This window comes from Pelobates fuscus, chromosome 2, assembly GCF_036172605.1.
Source record: "Pelobates fuscus isolate aPelFus1 chromosome 2, aPelFus1.pri, whole genome shotgun sequence".
Lineage (NCBI taxonomy): Eukaryota > Metazoa > Chordata > Amphibia > Anura > Pelobatidae > Pelobates > Pelobates fuscus.
This window is the reverse complement of record NC_086318.1, coordinates 421,413,091-421,432,291: the sequence shown is the minus strand read 5'-3', so window position 1 is coordinate 421,432,291 and position 19,201 is coordinate 421,413,091. Positions and strand designations below refer to the sequence as shown.

Genomic DNA, 19,201 nt, shown 5'->3' with positions numbered 1-19,201 from the left:
TAGTTGTACCCCCAGCACATGTGATGTAGACAACTCAGAACCCTGTGTATATTTGACATCTGCACTGTGCGCTGGCGATAGGCATAAAAATCTTCACTTTTGCAGGCAGAGCACCCATTAGACACCTGTTGACATCCGATGCCAAGTTTGCACAGAATTCACATTAGCCAGACTAAAATTCGTATTCTGGGCTGCAAACGGCACCCCAATGACCCTGCCAAAGGTGGAGTTACAGCTCTGGCAGCAGAGGGGTTAAACTCTGTACGTGCAGGATTTTAAATCAAAATGCTGCACACAGATTCCAGGCACCATGACCACTTCAAACCAATAAAGAGGTAATGTTTTTTGGCGTAACCCTTTAAGGAGTTAATGGTTACATGCGTTACTTGTAATTTGAAAAAGAAAATCCATAGATGTTATTTTTGATTATTGATTACTCATTTAATTGCTTCTTTTGATGTGCAAATGTGAACCAGTTTGTGGGTCTGAGTCTTTACTGTAAAACACCAATAGATGGCATTATCTGGCACTAGCAAAGCCCAATGAAAAATATTGTGGCTTTTTACATTTATAAGAAACTTATGCCATAGTGCATGTGTGATTAATATTCTCCACGTTTCGTGATACTTAGATTTAAACAATTATGACTTGCTATTTATTTATAAGAATACTTGAAAGCAGTGTATCTAATTCAAAGGAGACGACGTGCATGCATGTTTCAAAGGTGCAATCCTTTTAAAATCTCGGTCTATTTAAATATTCTTCTTACATTGATATTTCTTAAAACAAACTACTTGTAAACTCGTTTAAGCCCGACTCTATTTTTATCCCATTCCCATAATTGTAGAGCACGATGGAATATATAAATGCTAATAATATTAATATAATCTATTCAGATGAAAATAGACATTATTCTACTTTTCTTTACTGGGAGTTTAGTAATGGTATTACAGCTTTTGTCAAAGCATCGTTAAAAACATATATTTGTAGTAGATTCTCACATGGACAAGACACAAACACTTGACTTTCCCTCAGAATACTAAACCTATTACATATTTACTGTGCCTACATTTCGCATGGCTTGAGACATTACAAGTGGTTGATTTAAAAAAAATGGGACAAACTCAAAATTCCCTTTATTGTAGCTCTGGTATGTATTGCTGATTTTCTCTGTCTGCACGGTTTCTGGTTACAAGTCTTTTCACTAATAAGACTTATTTTGGGAAGATGCAAGCGGTCACCATGAACTCTAGTACAGCTTTCCCCGCACATTGCACGGCCTGCGATCAAACCTCCCCCACCCCTGTTGACAGTGCAGGAAATGCTAATTTAATCACTTTTTTTTTTTCTGGAGGACATAGCTGATAAAAGGACACCACTGAGACTGGGATTGAAGTCATGGTCTGCTAATTATACCTCCTAGTGGGGATGAAAGTCCTTCCGAAACACTTTGATCTGTCATTCTGCATCACTGCTAAATGTAAAATGAAAATTTGAAGTAATTTGATAAGACTGAACAAATAAGTCCTAAATTGTTTCATTTAAGGATTTTAAGTTTCTCTTTTCTGTGAAACGGGTGGGGAGTGTTCTTTGTAAATGAAATTCCACTGGGGAGGTATTTAATAATCGACAGAATGATGGAATAATGCCATATGTTCCTTTTTACAGCTTTTACTTTCTATAATAGCTGCATTACCTCAACTTAATGATGGAAATTGATTATTCTTCTACAACCTTTTATACTGTTTTTCTTTTTTTTCTTTTTCTTTTTTTAATTCTACCCAGTGAGAGAAATCAGTTGGTAAATGTGCCAATTTTTGATCCTGTTCAAACCAGTTGACTATGGATTATTTTGTTAGCACTGATAATCCAAGCATTCATCCTTCCTATGTCAATATAATATCGCCGTATTTCACCCATACAGGTGCATTTAGCTTGTATCTAGTATCCGAGTACACACTGGGGTCCAACTGTTATTACCCAACTTAATTGTACAAATTTTATTGACCTCTCAAGTATGAACGGTTGGACTACGCTGACTTTGCCTGGATTTAAACCTGCGACTAGTGTCTGCTGCTAATATTGGGACGGAAGGTTTCGATTGGTGAAAGTCTACTTGTAAGATACTTTAGCTGATGATTTGCCCATTATGTCATGTCATAGTCTTACTTTAGGTTAAACAATTTGTATTATATTGTAACTGGCAAACCTAAGGCAGCATTTAACTTATACTTGATAAATATGTAGTACAGGGGATTTTTTTTGTGTGTGTATTAAAAACACCAACAACGTTACGATACGATTTGAAAATGTCTCAACCGTTTGAGATGATTTTACGGACAGCTCGGATCTTATGTCACATACAACCTGTCCACTTTGATCCCGTAAATTTGAAGTGTGGAATGATAAACCTCTCAGCAGCAGTGATTTGTTGTACTGTAAAACATCAGCCTGTAATATATAGTGGTATCTGTTATTCAGTGTTGTGTTTCTTGAGAGGCTCCACAGTTTTATAGCTGTGCTTTGCTGTTCTTTTATTTTTAGAATCTTACACAAAAATCATTAGGCTGATTTGTTGTTGTGGCCCTCATCATCTAAAATGATTCATTTGTTTGGTTTCTTGGTAACTGCGATTTTACTTTCCACGTTATTGGTGTATCAATGCCCATGCCAAGATCTATTTTAGAATGTTCTTCTCATAATTTCAATGCATTTATTCTGTCATATCAGGCGCTGTAATGTTTTCAAGACCAGACTACATCTGTCTTATTTTCTTTTGCCCAGGACTTAAAGAAAACGCAGAGAGGATGGTAAAAAATAAGATGGAGGGTAAAGACAAGCTGACACCGTGGGAAAAATACCTCCAAAAACAAAAAGACAAAAGAAAATTAAAGAAGAAGAAAAAGGTAATGTTGATTTTAAGCATTGCTACAGAGCAAAACAAAATCTGTAATCCACATTCAATGCATGCAGTTACACTATTAACCTAAATCTGCCACATTACGCAAAGAAATATAATAATACTGATAATTTACCCTGTTAACACTTTGTTTACCCAAGGCTTGAGCCAAGCCTTTCTGAACAAATAAAGTTGGCTCCAAAATATAATCGTAAATAAGCTTTGAGCAAATAAATGCTTGTCCACAAACTCAGGACATCTCCCCATCTTATTATTAAACTAAAAGCAGAAACCACACTTGCGCAGCTTGGCTTGCGCTTCAAAAGTGCCACGTATATATGGCGTTATTTATTTTTTTAAACAAACAGATGTACAAATAAAACAGCCGTAGCTATGGAATTGCGTCTGTTATTTTATTATATATATATATATATATATTAATTTTAGCTATTTTACTTTGTGCGTTGGTGCCTGGATGGACTTGCGTTACTGACGTTTAGAGGCTCAATATTTCTCTGTTGCCCCTTAAGGGTTAAATTGAGCTGCCAAGTTCAAACAATTCCCGGCAGTAGACATAACCCACACTGCTGGGACTGTGTATGTGTTTGAAGCCTGCCACGTGTTTTCATGCCGTCCTGGCGGTGGAGTCGAACATCAATCACAAACATATGTGACAGGGTGAAAAATAAGCTTGTTACTGCTGTTGCTGTGCGCATGCTTTGATCCTTGTTTTTGTTATGTTTTGGAATGTTGGAGAGGCCTCAGAAAGCTTGTTTGTGTCTCTGAACATATCGTGAGATCTCGAAGCAGTGCTGTACAACGGGCCTTGCCCTGTGCATGTCACACAATCCTCTGTGCACTTATTCTTATCTTTCAATTGTATTACATTCCTCATTTTATGGACTGTGCTGATAATCACATCTTTAAGAGGTTTCATCAAAACACTCTTTTCTTAAGACTTACACCTATATTTCTAAGCTCGTGCCCAACCAGATCATTTTACAGCAGTACACCTTCTGAAGTGTCCTTGTTTGAAGGCCTTTCCATAAACCTTTTTGGTTAATTTACTAGATAATTGCTTCTTCTTTTTTTATCCAGGGTAATAAAGATGAAGTAGAGGAAGAGGAAGAGGACGATGTTCCGTCTGATGTGGACTTTAATGATCCATTCTTCTCAGAAGAGCTAAAGAAAGCAGGTATTGGGTTGCTTCAGTTTGTATAATGTGTATGTTTAGTGTTTTGCAAGTTTGTTTTTCTGTTCATTAAAAATAACGCACATACTTATGTCAAACGAATCATTATTACCAAGTAATGTTGTTTGTTTTATTTTCTACATTTCAAATTGAGTTGGACTGTATTCACATATCTATATGCACACGCTGAAAATGTCACAATAAGTCTATTCCGGTATCTTTCAATGTTGGAATTAATTTGCAGTTGAAAGAGGAATGTTTCATCCTTTTGTTTTGTATGTGACCTTTCTCGTGACATTATTTTTTAAAAATAATTTCCCTATTGATGAAAGTTTAAACGCTGGTGTCTTGTTGTTGTTTGTGTTTTTTGTTGTGTTTGTATTTTTTATCGGCTGAAGGTGCACATTGTTTGGCCTCCAGTTCTCTCAGCCAATCACATCTCCCTCGGTTGGATGAAATTGACAACCATTAGCCCCATATTTAGTCAAGGTGCTCCAAAAAGTGTTGACAAAGAACTGTGGTGAACTGTAATGGTTAAAGGGAAACTCCAGTGCCAGGAAAACAATCCATTTTCCTGGCACTGCAGGTCCCCTCTCCCTCCCACCTCCCAATTCCCGGTTGCTGAAGGGCTGAAAACCCCTTCAGTCACTTACCAGAGGCAGCGACATGTCCCACGTCTCTGCTTCTTCCGCCGCCACCGCTCCTCCTCTGTATTACGTTGGCCGGTGGGCGAGACTGATACCGCCGTCCGGCCAGGGAGACCTAATGCGCACGCGGGGCAATGCCACGCATGCGCATTAGAGCACCCCATAGGAAAGCATTAAAGCGTGAGGATGTCCAGCGACGCTCTAGCAAAGAAAATCTGTGCTAGAGACACGGAAGTGCCCTCTAGTGTCTGTCTAGACAGCCACTAGAGGTGGAGTTAACCCTTCAAGGTAATTATTACAGTTTATAAAAAACTGCAATAATTACGCTTGCAGGGTTAAGGGTAGTGGGAGTTAGCACCCAGACCACTCCAATGGGCAGAAGTGGTCTGGGTGCCTGGAGTGTCCCTTTAAGTTAACATACAAAATTAAGCCCTGTGCTCAAACTCCCCCGAATGCTGGTCGGCAGCAATGACTATAGTACACATCAGTCTCAAAACATAAAATAAAAAAACAAAGAAAAAAGTTACTTGCGCACTGTCTCAAATGAATGTTTAAATAATTGGAGGCTTAACACAGCTTTAGATAAGCTTTATAGGGTTTTATAGTATATGCCTGGTGTTCCTGTTAGAATGGATACCCAGGATTAGCTGAGATGTCACAGCCACTTGGAGCCTGCAGATGCTTATTATAATAATAAAGCTAATTAATAACCTTATAATGTTTGTTTTTCCATGCAATATTTCTAAAGTAGGTTTCAGACTTTATTCTCCCTAAATGATCCATAATCTGGCTTCCTTTCCCTAATTGGCTATTCATTTCAAATCTTTCTCATTTTCTCTATAAATGATGCAGGGATCATTATACTTACGGGGCTGCAAATTATAACCACCATTAGCGCTGCATGCTTGGAAGGAACATTAAAATCTTTTCATTGTAAAAAGGTTTTTTTTTTTGTTTTGTTTTTTTTAAAGTAATTTTAGAAATCTTTAATCTGCTGATTAAAATGTTTTATGGTGACAGACTGGCTGAAAATGCTCTGATTTTGCATAATTTTATGATTATTATTGTTTTAAGTTTTGTTTTGTTTTTGGGGGGTATTGGAGGTTTTCGCACATGTTTTTCGCAAATTGCCTTTTATTTTTTTTTAAAAATTGTGTTTTGGAATTTCAGCAGATGTATCAAAAGTGTACACATTTATACAATAATTCATTTTAATCAATTTAAAAACCTAACTACAGTTGAGTTTTGTGCAAAGTATATTTTTGCATCTGCTGCTCTGTTGGCATTTAGATTTTGTTCTGTATTAAAGGGACACTCTTAATCAATGTGGAGCTGCTTCTTTTTTAATTCAGTTTTCTTCCTAAGTGTGTTGATATTTGTCTGGAAGTCTGGTTTGTACAAGAAGTTTAGGCATCTGAAGTGGGACATGTATTGGAGACATTCTATACTAGCAGCACGTTCCGCGACAAAGCTTGATCAGTCATGTCTACACGTAACTGGTTAACAAGAGGCAGCATTTCTTTCTGCTGCATTTGCAGTTGTATATTTACACAGAGTATGGGCCATGTATACCTCAATAATGTATCCGCTTTCTTCACAGGTCTAAAGAATAAGCCTGCTACTGGCACAAACGAGGGCGAACATTCCTCTTCGGAAGACGAGGCTGAGAAAGAAAAACAGCGGGTGGGTGAGAGGAAGCTGTGCTTCTCACTTATCATATACTCTCCAAACAAATAGCTGACCAGTAACATTGCAGCCATCCAACCTTAAAAAACCTCCCACGTACAGGGAGTCTCAACATTCACTGCTTTTTAAACATATTTAAAGAAAGCCATATCCCATTTGGGACCCACCTTAATTCACTTTTTATATAATAATAATAATAATTATTTTTTTGTAACTTATATAGCGCCAGCAAATTCCGTAGCGCTGTACAATGGGTGGACTAACAGACACGTTTTTGTAACCAGACAAGTTTGAACACACAGGAACAGAGGGGTTGAGGGCCCTGCTCAATGAGCTTACATGCTAGAGGGAGTGGGGTATAGTGACACAAAAGGTATAATATAGGATCCCATTCCCATATTATGAGACTTCCCATCAATTACAATGATTGGGACTGTAGGGTTTCATTACTTTCCCACCTCACCTGATCCAACATTTGAATTGGATCACCAACAATGTAGAAGACAATTATTTTAACCACAAAATTACAGTTTTCATTCAATTAATTGAAAAGGCTCTAAAACACTTAAAGGGACACTATATATCATAACCAGTGGAGTTTACCTGCCCATCAGTATGTACAAATTACAGCCTGTCGTCCCGATTGAAGAGTTGATATTGATTCTGTAGAAGTGTAGATTCTGTTATCAATGCTCCCAAGTAGAGATTCTCAGGTGAAGCCCAGGTTTTCGTCAAGCCTGCTACCAAATGACAGCCACAGACTACTTAGCAACATAACTAGTGCACTTAGTTGTAGTGGTTATCGTGCACAGAGTGCCCCTATAAGGATCCGATGTGTTGTCTTATGTCTTATAAATTTAAGAAAACCATCCCGATTTTCTCTGGAAAACCCAAACACTGCACAAGAATTGTTCTTTATTCATGTAGAACGTTTACCTATTCATACTTAGTTAATTCTAACTTGTACACACTTGTATGACACAAATAGAGAGGTAAGTGACTGAGAGAGGTAAGTGACTGAATGGAGAAAGTTTGTGTTGAAAGTTGTCCCTGCATGACAGCTAACATGCCAGAACCAGAGTCATTAGAATTGCTGTGTCCAGTAACTAATGAAAAAAGGGCATTAATATTCAATACTATGTGATTGACCGCATCTTCCAGGATAAAATATGTTTCAAAACCTGAGAGGGAAAAAAAAAAATGTACGGAAATACTGAAATCCACTTTGCTTCATGGCAAGTTCAGGAAAAATAAGGTTGCTGTATAATGCTGGAACGAGAAATTCAAATATTTTCCTTGAATTGAATTGCTGCGGACTGGCATAAGTAGCAAAAAACCACAGCCGTGTGTAATGATATATTACATGGTTTGTTTCAAACAGCTAAACACATGACACAAGCTTTAAATATTCACTTGGTTTATAAAGGCAGACACCTTTTGTCTGTTCCGACTTTTTTTTTTTTTTTCCTTCTAATTTGTTTGAAACTGTTTCCGCTAAAAGTTTATTAAATTACGGTTTTAAAGAAACCAGCACTGTACTAAATCCAGCATAGTTTGAAAATATTCACTCGAATAACAAGACCGAAGTAAAAATGGTATTGCAACTAACCGCACAGAGTTATTCCCTAAAGTATAAATTGTTGGAAATTTAAAGTGAATCTCAAATTTTAGGGCAATGTAGCCTAATTCAAAACATAGCTGACTTGTAGAATTCTTCAGGTGTGGCTGTTTAGAACTGAAATGAGAAATTCACTTTGCATTTTTTTCAGGCAGTTCGCATTTTACGTTATAAGTGAAAACAATCTCAAATATTTCAACAGAAGACAAATGATTTTATAAACTTTCGAAGCTTTATGGTTAGTTTAGAATAAAATGCACTGCACATTAAATCAACTGCTCCCAGCAGCAGCAGCCATATAATCAATACATATCTAGGAGATTGCTACCGTTCTGTCATATTTATCCATTATGGAAAATGGCAAAATGTGTTTTACTCGTAAGTTTACAACTAGTTTTACAATTCACTGCAGTTCATGTTTAATAAACCACACAATGCGTGTAAAGGGAACGCCGTCATACGGTTAGCGTTCTTTTTCCACGTTGTTGTTTGTTTTTTTTTATTTTCAAATGGGGGAAAAATGTGGTGGTGGTGTTTTTGTTTGTTTGTTTGGTTTTTCCCTACTTCCTGTCTTGAAAGGAAAATTACATTTTGTTTTACTTATGTGACTGTTTCTTCATAATTTTTACACAAATATCAGAGTGGAGACCTGTGTGTGACATTTAGCTCTACAAAGTAGACTTACTTAAAGGTAAATAGAATAATTAAAATAAAAAAAAAGATAAAAATAGTTTCCTTTTAAAATTTGAGCTTTTCATTGGTTCCAAAGAAATATCATTCGTTCCATACTGATATGAACTGCTTTGTTGTGTATAGTAGGTTTGATGTTCCTGTCTCTCGTGTCTGATCTGTTATAGGCTGCAATGGCTCTGCTCATGATGGATGACGTCGAAGAAGATAAGAAACATTTTAACTACGATAAGATTGTCGAGCAGCAAAACCTGAGCAAAAAGAAGAGGAAACAGCTGCAGAGGAAGGAAGGGATATTGGAAGATGATTTCCAGGTAAATAAAGTGTTTATGTACATGATGCTAATGGATAAAAGGAGCTGACACGGCATTTGAATGTTACAAGCCGAAAGGCAAGTGGTTCTCTTTCCATTACCCAAGGGTTCTGAAGTCCTATATAGTGTGCACAGAGCGCTACTCTTACAGTTGTGCAAGCAAGGCCAGTTACACACTTTCATATCCAAGCAATTTTAAGAAACTTTTTTCGTTTCTTAAAAGTTTCTTTTAAAGTTAAAAGGGACTCAAATCAATGAGGTTCCAACAAATTCTTGTTAATTTTGGCGTCAAATTTCAATTTTAGTTTTAGTCTAGTTTTAGTCATCTGAATTGTTTTAATCAACCAAATCTCCAGGAGATTTTAGTCGACACCACTAAAATCTAATGGGTTTAGTTAAAGCCTCTGTGTCTTTTGCCCCTTAAACAGCCCCTCTGTGTTAATTTTGGCAGCAAATTTCAATTTAGTTTAAGTCATAGTCTTTTGACTAAATTGCCATTTTAGTTTTAGTCATATTTTAGTCGTCTGAATTGTTTTAGTTTTAGTCGACTAGATCTCAAAAATTTTAGTCAACTAAAATTTGTCTGAAATTGTTAGTCGGCAAAATGAACACTGCAACGGATGTAGTAAAGATGGATGTATTTCCATGTCGGCTTGTTTCAGTTCAGGACTGTGGCATGGAAGCCATCTTTGAAATATACGTATGTATCTACAGCACAACGTTCTTTGTAGACTGCGGCCATGAATTTAACTATTTCAAAGATGTGAGAACCACCGCTAATTAAACTTTTTTTCTATTTAAAATAACAAACGCGAATGTGCAGGCATAAATTGCAAAATAAAGCTAAAAATTTGTATTGGGTGCTGCATAGTCTAACTTTATTTGGGGGGGGTAACCAGGAGACACAAGGGTACAGTGCAGGTATGTTGCAACATCTACTACGTTTACAGGTGGTAGTCCCCAGCACATTCCGATAAAGCGCAAACTTTTCTAAGAGCGTTTCTGTATGCAACTCTCGGCACACGGAAGGGTTACACACTGATTACTTGTCTCGGTGGATATGGATGTTGTCTGTGTAGAATTTGAACAGACTTAACTTAAATAAAACCCTTATGCATTCACACGGCAATCTAGTTAGTGTTTGGGGTGGGTCCATTAGACCAGAATTTATTGTAGCAATTCTTCCAGGAAAGAAAACTGCTATTATTGTCTAGGTTTTGTTCCTCTCTTTTATTTTCCCACAAAATCCTACGTTCTTCCTTTGTAGTCGGTGGTGGATATTATTTTACTGTAATGCGAATGTCATGAAAAAATCCTCGAATTTAAACAAATCTCATTTTTCCATCCATCTGTTTCTCTATATTGATTATATCTTCGCCTGCAAAAATGTTGTATGGTTTTGTAACTACCACATGTTTGTGGTTATTTTTTTTTTGTTTGTTTTGGAACCAGAAGTGATTATAGTTTGTGAAGTAGATTTGCAAAGAATACGCTCTGAAGCCGTAGCTATTCTGCAAATAATAGGAAAAAAATATATTAAAAACAAATTCCTAAATAATTTTGAGACTAATAGTTCTTTACTAAATTGAGAGATCGTTCCATGTCGAACAGCTTCCTTCTAGTAGAGTGGCCCGAAAACCTGTAGGAAGAAACATACTTACACATTCATTGTTTGCGAATAGCTTCTCCGCATTTTCCGGCACTAGGCCGCTGCTCTCTGCAAAAATATGTTGGGGCGCTGCCCGCTCCAAGGGCGCGTCCTTAAATAGGTTTGAAAATCATGACATCACGTCTGCCCTTAAAGGGACCGCGTCAATCTAGGCGACCCTATGCTGTTTGGAGTCGCAGAGATGATGTGGACCAATCAGAACTCATGTGAACCTATTTAAAACATGTTTAGGCCCTTACTCATTGCCCTATCATGGTTTCTGTTTAGTTACACATAAAGTGCTTCCTGCTTCCTGTTATTGACCTTGGCTTCCTTTTGACATTGAGAACTTTTGGCATCCTGACCTGGCTTGTATATTGACTTGTCTATTTCTGTTATTTTGACCCAGCTTGTTTCCCGTGTATCCGTATTTCTGTATTCCTGACTTTGAACTATCTTTTAATACTTTAAATCCAGCCACTCTAAGGCCTGGTAATATGTCTTTTTGGACTCCCATTTTGTGAGTATCATCTTTCCTTTGTGTTAGGGTAACGACATCCATGACAACGAGGTAATCCATGACACTCCCACTCAAGTGTGGGGTTATCCAGACAGGATCCTGGGGTTATCCAGACAGTAAGTGCTCTTACTGCTGGGTACCCTCTGTGGAAGCAGAGTATTTTCCTTAAAGGTACATTTCAAGCGCCATAACCACAACAGCCCATTGTAGTGGTTATAGTGCTAGTAAAGCCCATTTTAGTATAAACCATTTTAAAACGGTTTGACAGTTAACTGGGTCCCTCCAGTCGCTCAGTGTCGTAGTTCGGAATTTTTTTAAAGTCAATCCATGTAGCTCTGTTGAGCTAAGCAGCACTGTGCATGCATACGCTGCGAACATCAGCAGAGTGCTTTCAGCCAATGAGTGTGGCCATGGACAGCTGTCCCTCTCTTTATATCTGTATATCTTCGTTAGAAACTTAGAATGTGACTGCAGATAAGAACCATTCGGCCCATCTAGTCTGCCCAATTTTCTAAATACTTTCATTAGTCCCTGGCCTTATCTTATAGTTAGGATAGCCTTATGCCTATCCCACGCATGCTTAAACTCCTTTACTGTGTTAACCTCTGCCACTTCAGCTGGAAGGCTATTCCATGCATCCACTACCCTCTCAGTAAAGTAATACTTCTTGATATTATTTTTAAACCTTTACCCCTCTAATTTAAGACTGTCCTCTTGTTGTGGTAGTTTTTATTATTTTAAATATAGTCTCCTCCTTTACTGTGTTGATTCCCTTTATGTATTTAAATGTTTCTATCATATCCCCCCTGTCTCGTCTTTCCTCCAAGCTATACATGTTAAGATCCTTTAGCCTTTCCTGGTAAGTTTTATCCTGCAATCCATGAACCAGTTTAGTAGCCCTTCTCTGAACTCTCTCTAAGGTATCAATATCCTTCTGAAGATACGGTCTCCAGTACTGCGTACAATACTCCAAGTGAGGTCTCACCAGTGTTCTGTACAATGGCATGAGCACTTCCCTCTTTCTACTGCTAATACCTCCCCCTATACAACCAAGCATTCTGCTGGCATTTCCTGCTGCTCTATTACATTGTCTGCCTACCTTTAAGTCATCAGAAATAATCACCCCTAAATCCCTTTCCTCAGATGTTGAGGTTAGGACTCTATCAAATATTCTGTACTCTGCCCTTTTTACGGTTTTTAGCAGGAAAGAATTGAGATACTCTTAACTTCAGATGGTTTATGATATGCAGGTTCCAAGTTTCATAGCAACTCATCTAGACAAACCGCATCAAAATGAGAATGGCAGCACTGCGCCCTTGTATATCCACATGTGCTGGGTAAATGAGAAACCACAGCTTCTCGTTCTTTCCTCACTCGATTTGCCATCACCAGCCTGGTCTGCAATCTGTTTATTAGTGTTCCCTCTAAAAGATTCCTGACTTTATAACATGACCTTCAGGTCTGATACTCGTCTTTCCATGGGCGATTTCCACAACCACATAACCATGGAATTCAGAAAGTCTTGTGGCATTCCTTAAATATATACATTCATGTGAAGCCACCACTTTGTTTATTTTGTTAAATTGGATTTTTCTTGTTCGGTAGATAAAACTACCGAACACCGACCACCCCCCTGGCCACGGAATTAAGTGTTCTCCTTGTGTGGACGCCGTTCGTATAGTGGAACGCCACGTGCAGGAGAAAACGGCGGCCATCTTGTTCACACGAAAGGTGGCAACGGGACTTAGTTGTCGAGTGTCTGGAACTAAAATCGTACATCCAACTTCCTGAACGCCGGTCAAACTTTGCGAACGCCTGCTTCTTTTCACCGACCAGCTTTAAGAGCGCTATTCGGTAGTTTTGTTCCCACGAACTAGGGAAACAAACTCTACCAATGAGCTAGGGGGTACTGTTTGTGGATTTGTTCGGTTTACAGACTTTCTGAAATAGACCGACCGCACAACCTAAACTCAAGGAACTATTTCTGAGCAGGAGCCTTGTGTGCGATGGGTCAAACTAAGACCTCCATGAAACTCTTGAACCCCTGACCCGATCTGGGTAATTTTTGAATATGTTGGTCACCCAGAACAGGTCTATCAGGGGACATAACTGTGTAGTTCCTAAGAATTTTAAGGTACTTTCCAAGCTTTGAGAAAATGCGTGCTTTTTAGGTTTGGAGATTATTGAGTTTAGCTTAGTGCTTGACTCAATTATCTCCCAAGTACATGGGAAGAATTGTATTACTGTTGTAGGAGTGTCCTGGACCTGAGAGCCAAAGGAACTGTAAAATGTAACTTGTCACTGCCCCCTCTCAGGTCCAGTGGGGAATGCCCCTGGAATACGTCAATAGAAACCCTGTATGTTTGTAACCACATAAAAGCCAGGTGGTTAGCCTGAATAAAATCAGTCCTGTTGAACCCTTAATCTAGTCTAGCCTGATGTTTGGGTAACGATCTACTTGCTGTGGAGAAGCTGCTTGGATGCTGTATTTCGTCTGAAACGTTCGAATCAACACCCGAACTGCGAGCTATAATCAGTCAGATTCCAGCAGTTCGGGAGGAAATAGACGAACGGGTGTCTGCAATACCAGCGTTCGTAACAATTCATATTTCTGTGATGTACACGAAGGGTATATAGCCAGATGTTCACTGTGACCCCATCAAATAATACAGAACACATAGATATAGTAAGTATTTGGTAGAAGTAAGCTGATGGGGTTCAAATGTTGTAATGTAGACCAATGATGTTAACACATGTGGTTAATATTACAAATGAGAACGTTTTGCTTCCCAGATATTTTATGCTTATCACAATACTCTTTTTAAATTTCTCCTATTAAGGCTTTAAACTACGCTGTTTTTCACGAGGTCGTAGCGTCCTTTCTGTGTTGGGATGGGGAATTGGTCCGTTTCGATTACATTTGTTTGCTGCATTCCAGATGAATAGTCTGGTAGCTCGCAGACATTGGTGGAAATATCCAAGACTTTGCCAAGCATTTTAACTGGTTTTGCCAACCTTTGTGTGGTTATGCGAATGTAACAGAACATTTGTCCATTGCTCCGTATGTAGTTTCCGTATATTGTAAGAGACGGCAGACATTTCCGTCTTTACCATGGCACCCCCACAACAACCATTTGATAGTATCTCAAGAGCTTGTCCTTAACCCCTTAAGGACACATGACATGTGTGACATGTCACGATTCCTTTTTATTCCAGAAGATTGGTCCTTAAGGGGTTAAAGGTTTATTGTAAAAAAAAACAAAAAAAAACTGTTCTTTAATAATAAGAAAAACAAATACTTTTTAATGTAGTTTTGTGTGTCAGATTCTGGCATTTAGATGTTAATTATTTGCTTGCCACAGGCTGAAAGGCTGCCGGTCCAATCCCTGTACACTTACATTAAAGAGGAACTGCCACGTCCTCAATTTTTGCACAGCCTAGTAGCACACAGAAAACTACCTATTGGCTGTGCTAATTTCATCCTTAAATTCTTTGTCATTTCTTTTATTTCAACTTACACTCTTTGCCTGACAAAGTCTGTAAATTCGTTATTGCTGCTGTGCCGCACACACAGCACATGCACGTGTACGGACCTGCTGGAGAATATGCAGACCACACTTACAGAAATGTGTATGGCATATCTTGCTTAGATGGCTATACAGATTTGAGGGATCCTGAGACAGTGGAATCCCTGTAAAACAGAAGCACAAAGGAGGCAAAGTCAATGTTATTTTATTTATTATTATTTTTTTATTCTTTCCTCCACTGCTCTGGTCACCTCAATAAACATAGAAATAGCGTTTACCGAGATGATTGAACTTCTCTGGAAGAACATAATGAAATATATATACATATTTTATTATTTTCATTATTGTTTTACTTTTTTAATCTAGTAGATGTTATATTTGTTTGTTTAGTAATATATTTCTGTGCATGTTTAATATAGGAGCCATCTTACTTTTCAAGCAGACATTGAGAGGCTGTTATTTTATATCCTTGATTTAATCTGTGTTTCCTGTAGTTCAGTTTTTTTTAAGGTGCCAAAAAAAGGCAAAATCATGTTTGTTTAAAGGTTTAGTTCTGTATTATGTCTGCTAAAAAAAGGAAGTGATAGCCTACATAAAAATGTAATGGTTATTCTTGGAGAGAGAATGGTTTATGTATTATTGTCTTTACATATGTTGCCCGGCTTAACTATGATAAATATGTCTTCATTACAAATATTAAGTAAAATGTTTTGTTTCTTCAGATAAATGTTGAAGATACAAGGTTTCAAGCGCTGTATACATCCCATTTATACAACGTAGACCCTTCCGATCCTAGTTTTAAGAAAACCAAAGCCATGGAAAGAGTCTTGGAAGAAAAAGCCAAAAGACGGGAACAAAAACAAATAAGGCAAGCAGAGGCAGTTAAGGGACCGGAAACAAAACCAGAGGACATTCAGAAAAAAGGGACATCTGATGCAAAAACCACAGACCCGGCTCTGTCCATGCTACTGAAGTCTGTCAAGAACAAAACTCAGCAATTTCAAGCTTCAAAAAGACAGAAAACCAAATAGCAGCTTTAACTCTTTTTTAGTAAAGACCCTGTCTGGGCGGTTCGCACCCCTCTTGACGCCCTGAGGCTAAAGCCCGACCATATGTTTGGTGCAGCGACTGCTCGTGTTGAAATTAGTGCTGGTAATTGGATCATAGTGAGGATGTTTCAAGTTTAATGAGCGGAAGAGACAACTGTGTTGTATGGAGCTACACAAAAATAAAACACTTGGAGGTCTGTATCGGAATTAGGGCTAAGCATTCGGAAAAATGTCATCACAATAAACTTCTGTAGCGCATTCTTTCCTGCTAACATTAGAAATGTTGTCAATGTAAATAGCAAAACATATATGTAAAAATTATACTTGCATTTACCAGCTAAAGATATGTGTACTAGAAATCTTGAATACTTTTTTTTTATGTTCAATTCCTGAAATTACGTCAACTTGTCACGATAGAGGCTATATGAACGCATTTAGCTGGGACCACTGGTCCCCTGATACGAGTCCATAATCATTTTACTGCCTTAGGGACCTACAAGCGCCATGCTCTCCTTTGCCCCAGCTGAATGATGCCAGAACTCACATCAAAAGTCTATTGAAGGAGTTTAGCTCTGACAAAATATGAATCATGTAAGTGTAAATTGATTAACATTAAAGGCCACCTTTCAAGAGGTAGTTGTGATGCTTGTGTTAAATTATTAGAATTTAAAAAATATATAAAAACAATGTTCTAGAAATCCCCTCCCTCCCAACAAGATGTTTCTTCTTTGACTTGAAAATACAAGATGCTTTCGGTAGTAAGAGTGATATTAAGCATGTAATACACTATATTCCATGTTTGGGACTTAAATGATTGGTTATATAAATCTGTTGCTTATCACTTAAAACCTGACAATTATCTCTTATGTGTTCAGCTGATGCAAAACTCCAGCAGATCAATAAAACAATCTCTTATCATGTTTTTCGGAACCTCTATAAAGCAATATTCTAAACCATAAAAAAAAACGTATTAATGCAAATATAAATAATAGTTTTTAGCAGCTAAGATGTCATAACTCCGTAACAGAGATCTGTGTCTTTGTACTCTCATATTGTCCAGTTTACCTCCCAAGGATATTGTTTATCTGTGATCCTTGTTACATTAGGGATTAATAACAAAATGCATCCTTCCTTACAACATGTCTTAAACCACATTCCTATTATGGAACTAATACAAATAAAAAAAACAATGATAATATGTATTCATCTCTACGGAGTCACTGAGCCTGCAATGTTACCAAACAACATGTTTGTTGTCTCTAAATATTTTTAAATGAGAATTTGTTTTAATAACCAGTAACTCCACATATAACGGCATAGCTAAGTACATGTTAGAAATCAACGCCTGGTCTAAAAGTTAATTCTTTGTTGAATAGGTGCTAAAGATAATGGCAAACAAGCTGGGGCCTCATTGGACATCTGTAGGGATTATATTTGTTCTGTTTGCTTTAATATGTACGCTTAAACTCTATCTTATATTTTTAATATCTTATTCCTGGTTTCCTGATGTTCTTATAAATAGAAAAATGGATGAAAATATATATATTTATTTTTTTTACGTAAGAATATCAAATTCCGGCTAATAAACATGCTGAATTAAGCCAGGTTTTTATTATTTTGCAGCCGAAAGATGGCACCATTATTTTATAAACATTCCAGAATAAGATTCATGGAATTATTAGCACCTGTGTTCTGCCGTTCATGTGTAAGCTTGAATTATATACATATTGAAGTGATACAGAGATGAGATCAGACAAACTATTTCTTAGATGTGTATGATTCTTTGCAGTCCAAGCACAGGAAATAACAAAGTATGTGATTCAGAGAGAAAGACTAAAGAGAACAATTGCAAAAGATTAGCATTCCTTCTACACGAGAATCTCATGAATCATCATTTTAGGGCAAATAATATTCATGTGGCTTCTAATATGAATATTAATGCAATATACGTTAACCTCTCTCTGTTTTTGGTACATAACTATTGTAAGAATTTAAATTTGGGGATTGAACAAACCATTGCGTTATCGTCCCTGCACAATATGTCAAACGTCTGCAAAGACTTTATTAGTAATTCCTAAATGCTTGCAGATGTCAGAATGAAGCCATCTGCTTGAGATACACAGGTTGGACAGTTAATAGAACTTAAAATTCTGAGTCTCGATCTGTTTTTCTGTAGACTAAGGTCCTCTAAGATAGCATGCGATATGGGCAATATTGAACATTCCACATTTAGAGTTACAAGTCACGTATCAGCAGAATATCATTTGTAACTTTTTTTTTAAATATTGGTTGCTTCTGGTTACGTTTGAATTGGTCATTAGGCTACATTGGATTCTTGATTTTTGGTCAAATGTCTCTGCACAAGAATATTTTATAATATCTTTGACATCTCAATTCTGAGCTGGAGGCTCATGATTACGTTGATAATCTTATATAATTAGGACAGATCGTATTTGGGGAAATTCGATGTTTCTTCACTTTGGAGAAACTTTCAGGCAACTATGTTACTGAAATACAAAAATAAGGGGTGCAATAACCACACCAGCACGCAGTGAATGTGACAGATCATACTTAATCACTTATTAGCAGTAAACCACCTGACGAATCATTAAAAAAAAACAAAAAACACAAAAGGACTTCCATAGCGCCAGTTAAAATAAAAACACAAAAGGACTTCCATAGCGCCAGTTAAAATAAAAACACAAAAGGACTTCCATAGCGCCAGTTAAAATAAAAACACAAAAGGACTTCCATAGCGCCAGTTAAAATAAGGTTAATTAATGAGAAATACAATGGGTAACTCACAATGTAAAGAACCACACATAGTAGGCTTTGGCTATACTGGAATGTAGATAGTATAAATGATCTATTGGTGCCTCCCCGACTCCCAGTCCACTTCTCCACAGTTAGAAATATAAGAGGGACTCAAAATTGGAGATGAGATGAAGCAGATTTAATTATATTGCACAACGCATTTTGAACTATAGGGTCATCTTCCACCTGGGAGAAGTCCCTCTAGGTCTAAACTCGTTGTGCAATAGTCTGGTTTGCACATTTTTATTATTGGTATATGTGTTTTAATTTTATTTTATTTGCTGCATTGTTTATACTGATTTGATTGGAATCAAATCTGCTTCATCTCATCTATTTTTGCATTTTGGTATATATTTTAATGTATGGTGTCTTGGGAGTGCTTTTTAAACAGCAGGGGAGCGTCATTTGCACTTTAACTAGCACCAATCGACCCTTATTCCACTGTTTTTGTGGTTGTTGTGTGAACTGTTTGACTGAACAGAGTGTCATATGGGAAGACAGTATGGTGTTGGTTCTTCATTTTATTTTCCAGTGAGGGCACAATTTGTCGACACCTACTTTAATTGTTATTTTAGCTCAATGATCCATTCTTCTCATG

The 19,201-nt window shown here is 37.4% G+C and overlaps 1 protein-coding gene across 1 annotated transcript in view; it reads left to right on the top strand.

The window, feature by feature from the left end:
* Positions 1 to 16,709, top strand: part of ESF1 (ESF1 nucleolar pre-rRNA processing protein homolog) — a 29,744-nt gene extending 13,035 nt beyond the window's left edge. Inside the window, exons 9-13 of the mRNA XM_063444034.1 lie at positions 2,785 to 2,906; positions 3,998 to 4,094; positions 6,339 to 6,421; positions 8,900 to 9,046; positions 15,463 to 16,709. Of these exons, the coding sequence (XP_063300104.1) occupies positions 2,785 to 2,906; positions 3,998 to 4,094; positions 6,339 to 6,421; positions 8,900 to 9,046; positions 15,463 to 15,771 (758 nt within the window). The 3' untranslated portion in view covers positions 15,772 to 16,709. The remainder of the gene's footprint in view (positions 1 to 2,784; positions 2,907 to 3,997; positions 4,095 to 6,338; positions 6,422 to 8,899; positions 9,047 to 15,462) is intronic.
* The last annotated feature ends 2,492 nt before the right edge of the window (positions 16,710 to 19,201 follow it).